Source organism: Schistosoma mansoni, assembly GCF_000237925.1.
Source record: "Schistosoma mansoni, WGS project CABG00000000 data, supercontig 0154, strain Puerto Rico, whole genome shotgun sequence".
Taxonomy (NCBI): Eukaryota; Metazoa; Platyhelminthes; class Trematoda; order Strigeidida; family Schistosomatidae; genus Schistosoma; species Schistosoma mansoni.
The window spans coordinates 227,715-236,313 of record NW_017386049.1 but is presented as its reverse complement, the minus strand read 5'-3'; the positions used below and the strand labels follow the sequence as shown (position 1 = coordinate 236,313).

General features: G+C 37.7%; 1 protein-coding gene across 1 annotated transcript in view; it reads right to left on the bottom strand.

Annotated features, from left to right (window-relative positions):
- Positions 1–7,147: 7,147 nt before the first annotated feature.
- The window catches only part of Smp_155550 (serpin, putative), a gene marked incomplete at its 5' end in the record, with an annotated part of 7,581 nt that continues 6,129 nt past the window's right edge, over positions 7,148–8,599 (bottom strand). The window contains one exon of the mRNA XM_018798298.1: positions 7,148–7,820. Within this exon, the coding sequence (XP_018646699.1) occupies positions 7,638–7,820 (183 nt within the window). The 3' untranslated portion in view covers positions 7,148–7,637. The remainder of the gene's footprint in view (positions 7,821–8,599) is intronic.

The following is an 8,599-nucleotide window of genomic DNA, read 5'->3' as shown; positions in this document are numbered from 1 at the left end:
TGGATTCCACTGCTAACCACTATCCATCTTTGCTTACCTGTCACTATGATGTTTTATTTCTTAAGTAACTAGAGGAACTATGATTTGTGTGTCAATTCAATGTAATACTTATCAATTAGTTGAGAATGCAATTGCGTTAGCGCACATATTGCAGATCAAATATAGTACCACTTTTTATGAGCATCAATACATCATACACTAGCCTACTAAGTTACGATATTCATGAATTATTCGATGATTATGATGTTTACAAACAGTTAGTGTAAGTACGTCAGTTTTCCATCGCCTCACCGGAGATAAGACTAAGGGTATTCACGAATAAAGAAGACAGCTTTATATTGAGATGAATACAAAAATTTATATTATGTGTGACAGAAAGGATAAGCTGAAAAGTCCTCGAAACAGTTTTGTTAAACGGTGTTGTTGTTTCTTTCTCCCTGTTTTGCATTTTAACTTTTACTCAGATCTCGTGTTTCCATGTTTTGTGTTCTTCAGTTTTCTTTGTCTAGACTTTATTGTTCAACTTTGATTAAAGATATACCTTCATCATTCAGGTTTACCATAGCATGTTCCCGAGCCATTGACAATAAGCTCATGTTCGACTGAACTCAAGGTTACGGCGTGGTCTAGTTGATGATCGTTGACTTTTGACTGCCTTCTGGGAATGGTTACTGGAATCCTTACAGATGGATATTCAGTTTCATTTTGTTGGAACATACTCAGGGATTCACAGTACGTTATTATTTGCTGGAGAAACCTTTGACCGCATAGTATAAGCTGTACCTATTGTGGTAATTTTCACTTTTGATTTCTTTTTGTTTTCATAATTAAAAGCATGATTCAGTTGAAGCTAGACCATCAAGAAAAACCTGGAAGCACTGGACGACCGTTTCGTTCTATTATGGGACTCCTCAGTAGTGCGCATCCACGACCTCGCTTGGTTTCTTCTTCTGTTGTGAAACATATTCAAGTTCATTGTCTACTTTTTTAACTTCATGAAATCCACTAAGAGACCAGGAAATTTGAAGATACAGAAAGTGTATTTCGCCGACGAATTTGTTTACGAACTGTGTATGTATATGGAAAGTTTTAAGATGCTGTTCCTTAGATGAAATGTGAAGAGGGAACAAAATGAATTATGAAGTTAACCCGAATGGGGGGTTTTGAGAATATTACGATATTGTTTAACATCTACTCAATGCATAAAACTGATAAATAAAAAATTATGATGTAAATAGAACAAGTTGATGGGAATATATGTTTTATTGTCTAACTAATAATAAACAGAATGGGGTTTAGTGGAGATTTTAGTGATTTTATAGATGAGATCATGAGTCAATTGAAGCTAGACCACCATGGAGAACCTGAAAACACTAGACGGCCGTTTCCTCTTATTGTGAGACTCCTCAGCAGTGCGCATCTACGATTCTGCTTCACGAGATTCGAACCCAGAACGTTTCAGTATCGCGCCAGAACACTTAACCGATAGACCACTGAGCCGAAGTGTCTTTTATCATAATACGATTTTTCAACTATCATTGTTTCATTCAAAGTTTCAATTATATGATATGATAAGTGGAAAGTGAACACAAAGAAATAAAGTTGTTTCATTCCGACACTCAGATATCATCTTAAATTGAGCTTTAGAAACGATCATTTGGTGCATTTTCTCAGATCACTTATATTCCATTTATTAAGTTATTCGATCGCTAATAGATTATAACAATCATTACATCAGTCGCCAGTCTACTGAATCTTGATAGTTATGTATTCTTCGTTGTGTCTGTTGTCTACTAACAGTCAATGAAAATATCTCAGTTTCAGTGGAGATGAATGATGTTGCAGGTAGTTCATTTCGGATGTCTCATAATGTGCAATCCCTAACTTGGAATCCGGAAGAGAAGCAGAAAAGAGGAAGGCCAAAGAACACATTAAGTTGGGAAATAGAAGCAGATATGAAAAAGATGAATGTTAACTGGAAGGAACTGGGAAGGATTGCCCAGGACTGAGTTGGATGAAGAATGCTGATAGGCGGCCTATGCTCCTCCACGAGGGGTAACAGGCGTAAGTAAGTAAGTAAGGAAGTAAGTAAGTAAGTAATAATATGCGAATTGGTGACTCTGATGCAAATCACACTGGTAAGTGTCAACTGAGACAAAATCTACTCACATGATTTCTAATGTACGACTGACCACAACGTGATGTCGAATATTTTTACAATTCATATTCATTTAGTAAATCTAATGGCTTTGTTCCAAATTGGTTCACAGATTTCAGTCAACAGTAGTGACAAGACAAGCAAGGAATCGGTCAGTGTTCATTAACCAATCATGGGATTTGTGATACTATGTAAGAATATGTAAAATCCTATGTGTGATCATATTAACAGTTGACTCCACTTCATTCCAGTTGTAAAAGTACAAGAATCACTACTGACAATCATAAGACAATCTTCGAATCCTCCTAGATATAAACAGACTTACGTGCTTACTCACTTACACCTGTTACCTGACTGACCAGTTGCAGTCCTAACACATCGATGGGAAGATTCAAACAAGTAATACTAAGTAAAGTTATTGACACACGTTTATGAATTGATGGCGTTAGTCAAAATATTAGTAGACGTCGATGTCCATGGAATAAATGAAACCAACATCCTACTTTACTCAAATGAAAATATAAAACAACAGTTTTGCTTACATTTGTAAAAATTCATAACAAACTGGTTCACCTCAAATGAGAATATTTCACCAAACATTGAGAATACATGTGAATGTCTAAGGAAATGGGCTGATGGTTAAAACAATATTCCTTAGACTTGAATGGCTTAAAATCTCAATGCAGAACAAGTTATCTTCATCAAACATCAAATGTTTTCATTGCTGAAATCATGAGTCAAGTGAAGCTAGACCACCATGGGGAACCTGGAAGCACTGGACGGCCGTTTCGTTCTATTGTGGGACTTCTCAGCAGTGCGCATCCACGATCCTGCACTCGTGAGATTCGAACCCAGGACCCACCGGCTTCGTGCTGGATTGCTTTAAGTTGATTGACAGAATTGAGCCATCTTTTACGACTTCGTCCTCTTTGATAAATTGCAAACCAGAAGACTGTGACTGGTCCAGATAGAGTATATTTACTGGCAATCTCGTGGTATCGAAAGAATATCGAGACGTGCCAACGAGTACAGGCAATAAGGACAGGGCGTAAGAAAGTTCGAACCAGACAAGGCGGATGGCGGAACGAGAAGTGACTTTGATACAGTTAAACAACAACGAGTACGATAAAACAATCACTGGTACAATTGGTTATAATAATAATTGTTTCCGTTATACCAATCGCGTTCTCGTCGAGAAAAAGCAGGTCACTACAGTGTTCCATTTGAAGGGTGTATTGGGTTACATTTCATCGAATCACATAATGAAAGTGTTTACCGACAAAGTATATTACAAGTAAGGCTTTCAAAGTTATCAGTCATCATTTATTGGTCCTTACAAAACGCCGAAGATTGTCAAATGTAGGAATAAAATTTATCTTCCGTAACTAAGCAAATCTAGCCTTAATATAGAAGAGGATTAGAAATCAAAAGCTTACTCAGTGAATTGAACTATCAAACTGTCTGTTCATTTATTTTTATCTGTCATTTTACCTGTTTATGAGAACCAAATCGGAACAGCAATCGATACTATGAAGGGATGTGATTTAATTTTTATTCTTCAGTGTTCTAAATGATACATGAGATGGTAAGGGATAGACAGTAGTAAACCCTCATCGACTCTACCTCGATGCTAATTTGCATAAATCATCATTGTGCTTTTGGGAACTCATGTATTCCGTGAAATTATTACAAGATGTAATATCAATTCACCACGGAAGGCGTTAACATTAAGCGACTGAAGCAGTGATTAACATATTGCTGGACTAAGATATTTACAAGTTTAATTCTTATTATCAAAATTATTCGCCGCAGTTATTTTTGTCAAAATGTTTCATAATCAGAAAGGGGTTTTGTGGAGATTTTAGTAATTTTATATAGTTGAGATCATGAGTCCATTGAAGCTAGACCACCATCGAAAACCTGGAAACACTGGACTGCCGTTTCGTCCTATTGTGGGACTCCTCAACAGTGTGCATCCACGATCCCGCCTCGCGAGTTTCGAACTCAGGACCTACCAGTCTCATGCCAGTGCACTTAACCGATAGACCACTGAGCCGGCATCCAACGGTGTTAATGTCCAACTTCAACCAATCCACAAAATTGAGCAACCACTAACCAAAGTCTTCAGTGGGTTGATATCTCCCAACGGACCTGGTTGAACTCCACTGGTTACTGCTTCTCACGAGAACTCCAGGAAACACCTCATGGAGCCAGTCACCAAGTGAGCAAATGATCATTATCAGAAGGGGTTTTGTGGAGATTTTAGTAATTTTATATAGTTGAAATCATGAGTCCATTAAAGCTGGACCACCATGAAAAACCTGGATGGCCGTTTCGTCCTATTGTGGGACTCCTCAACAGTGGGTGTCCACGATCCCGCCTCGAGAGATCCAGTGCTTCCAGGTTTTCCATGGTGATCCAGCTTCAATTGGCCATGATCTCAACTATATAAAATATTTCATAGTTTTAGTAAACATTTGATGATAGACATACGAAAACTTATATATTTGTGAAGCCGCTTAAATAGCACAACATACAGCTAGAGTTTGTGAATGACATAGTTTGTAGCGAGTCCGCATGTCGGGCTAACCAGTTATGTGTTGCTTACGTACTGTCTATCCTCGTATGTAATAAGTGACTTATTACGCGTTGGTGAACAACGGAGTTAAATACGTCAAATACGAGAATGGATTTAGAATACATATAATTTCTAAACTCATTGGTCTGGCCAGGGAATCAGAGTGATGAAGCCAATAGATGAGAGCGGAACGAAGCAAAAATGATGTGCATTGGAGATGGCTGGGAAACCAACTCGATATGAGCAAGCATTACTCAATATTTATAATCAGACAAAAAAGAATGACAGACATATGATGAATAGGATACGAAGGGTACACATATACGCTGATATAAAAGTATAGTCAAGGTCAATAAGCGAATAACTAACAAGACCAAAATATGACTCAATGTATAAGTGAATTAGCTTGGCCAGTAACTAGAATAAAGTATATGGGCTTAACATATAAACTAATACTACAAGTTAAACAACAGTAGGTTTGAGTTAAACACAGTTTGATGGTTTTTCTTCCTGCCCTAAAACACCACTATCACCCAGAGATAGAGCATCAGTAATAAATACAGAATATACACTAGGAGAGTGAGTTCGGAGAGCAGTATCACTTTGACGAACCTTCAGTGTACTTCATAAACACTCTTTCTCCTCATCCCATTCTCATGAATTTTAATGTCCAGGTCTGAAATATAGTATTGAAGAGTATCCATTAGTGAATGTAGTTCCGTAAGACTTTTTGGAGATAGTGCATTTTTAAGTTAGGCTGATAGCTTCACATCCAGTCCGAAACCGTTAGCATCAACTTAGATTTAAAACAATACTCTTCTCACGTAGATGATACAATAAAGCAACAAGTCTTTAATCATGAGCTAACCCATCAGCACTATGATCAAATAGATAAGAACAACTTGAATAGATCAAAATGAGTATTAACTGTTTCAAAATAGATGAAGATTATTCAAAAAGAAACTGAAAATTAACTTTCGACAATACTTTGGGACAATAAAGTCGATTATGTTATTTCCAACGCTAATAACTATCCATACACATGTTTTTCTGTACATCTTTGGTTTTTACCCAGCCTACGCTTCTCCTACTTCTTCCGTCTTCTGATTTGCGACTGTGGTGATTCTATACGTTCGAGTACCGCAGTTGTATATCGTATTCTGCGTTAATCAGGTAGATGACGTAACACAACACTATGCATTTAACTTCGGTCTCATATAAAGAAGTAATAGCTCTAATGTTACCAGAATAAGTATGAAGAATTGTGTAAGTTAAGGTGAAATGCTTTGTTGACTGTGCTAAATTAAGCACTTAATTTTGTCCCTGAAAAACTGATTTCTGAGAAATCAATGAGCTTCCCTCAAAAGTTACAATCAGTCTGAAGCCTTTCCTAAAATTTTCTATTATTCTGGAACTTCGCAATAACTTTCTATTGACCATAGGAGACTTTTCAAATATTCGTAGAATAGTTAGGTTAACTTGTTTGTTCTGAACAAGACATAAACAAGTAGAAACTTATTTAGTAATGAACACACGCGAACTCATTTGTGTAGATGCTACTAAAAATGGAAGATCTTAAGAAAAGTAAAAATAACTAAACTCTAGTCGTTTACTGAGTTAGGACATGTAAAGTATTGTAAAGTGAAGGAGGAGTATGAGAAGCAATTCGTTGGAAAATCTGGAAGGGAACAAAAGAAAACGCGATCCAGGGACTCAGATAGCACAAAGTTTATTTATTTAATTAAATACATAAATATTGGTACAAGGAAGCATCAGAGACATATGCGCTACACAAATCTCATTTGATTTGTGTCAGGGCTGTGACACTGCCCAGGTGCCCAAACTGAAGCAGGTCGTTTTTTTTAGGGAACCACACCCAGAGCCTTTGACCTGAAGGTCTGATACACAAAGCAGTGGAGCGTCATGAGGAGTTGTAGTCCCATGGTGGCCGGTGACCAACGATTGATTTATACGCCATTTGTTCCATCAGGATACTGGAGCCAGCCCATGTGCACCATTGGTTTGGAATGAGGGTTTTCCAACTCCCCTAGGTGGACTTTCCGTGTCCATCAGCCCAGTTAGAGCGCCGGACATTCGCTTTTTTTCCTCTCAATTTCTTAAACAACATCCTCGCTACGAGAAAGCAGTGAGTAGGACTTTCCTGGCAGAGGCTATATACGCGTGGCCATGTGAGAGTATTTGGAGTAAGGAGAGCGGACTCTCCCCACTTTTGGCCGTACCAGGGCATTTGGGGGCAGTCAATCTTAGAGGTTGTGACATAATTCTATACGTCTGACCTTTATATTACCCAATAATATGAGTTATTTTGAAAATACGGATATTAACAACAGAACAAAGTCTTCTTAGTTACTTACTGATTAGTAGTCATGTGAACATAAAAGTCAGATCATAGAAGATAGAAATTTATTAAAAAGTAAAAAAACTTTAAAAAAAATACATAATCACAGAAGTAAAAGGGAAAGGAACTCTCTCATTAAAATTATTATTAGTTAGTTTTATATATGAATAATTTTTTCTGGTTCGCGTTTTTTAGCGAGTTGGTTTTCTATGGGATGAGGTCACTAACCCCATGTCCAACCCTCCTCCTTTACCCGGGATTGGGGACCGGTAGTAGCCCGCGTAGGAGCTACAGGCGGAGTGAATGAATAAGAACTGGATAAAATTAGAAAAGAAGGCCCAGGACAGAGTGGGTTGGAGAATGCTGGTCGGCGGCCAATGCTCCATTGGGAGTAGCAGGCGTAAGTAAGTAAGTAGTCCATTTATATATGAATAACGAAATTATGAGTAGGCAATTTGATAAATTAAAAGAAAAAAGAATTAAAATATTTTAATCCCAGAGAAATTATTTCTTGTAAACTTCAATGACAGTGTTTTTTCATCTCAGTGATTCAATGGTGATGTAACATGTCCAAGAAATATTGGTAAAGAATCATTCCAAATTATTGAAATGAAGAATGGATGATTAACACGAAATTCCGGTACAGGTTTGTGAAATATAAAAGCTGTGCATCTAATCATTCGTGTTGCTGTAGCTGCAGCCGCCACTGCACCTTTCTCATCTACCTATATTTTATAAAAGGAAGTATAAAGAGAAGCAAAGACAAACAATGAAAGATACTATTTACACATTGCCTCGCATAATTAGAAATCCACTTAGTTATGGTAAGCAAAGATGGATAGTGGCTAGCAGTGGAATCCAGGATGCGCGTTTCGTCCTATTTTTGATCCCTTATAGTGGAAGCCGAGATACCTCGGGAACCATTAGACCAACAACCAGGGAGACATTAAACATAAGGATGTGGGATGTCCGAACCACATGAGGGACCAGCATGGTTCTTTAGATAGCTACATTAAGGAGAAGATGCAGCGTTGCTAGACAAAAAAAAGATTAGCTGTGGAACAGGTTCTGCTTTATTCTAGTCACGAATGACAAAATACTCCACAAACACAAGGAGTTGCATTGGTCCTGTTCAAAAATCACGATCATGATTTACACGATAGGAAACCCATGGGTCCGTGGCTACCGATGTATCATTCAAAACAAAAAAGGAAGAGATTACAGTGCATCTAATCCAGTGTTACCCACTCACTGTTGACGGCAGCAAAGATGATAAGCTTCAGTTTGATCAGAGCCTACAGTTCATCATAAACAAATGTCCAGAAAAAACCTAACCATTTTGATGGGTACCTAAACACCAAAGTAGGGATAGAGAAAACAGGGTATGAACGCGACATGAACTGGAAGAATTGAGAGACAATGGTGAGTGACCGACAAATGTGTGCTTTCAGCAGCATGGTTATAGGTGATAGTATTTCTTCCCATAAATGCGGAGAAAGAATAA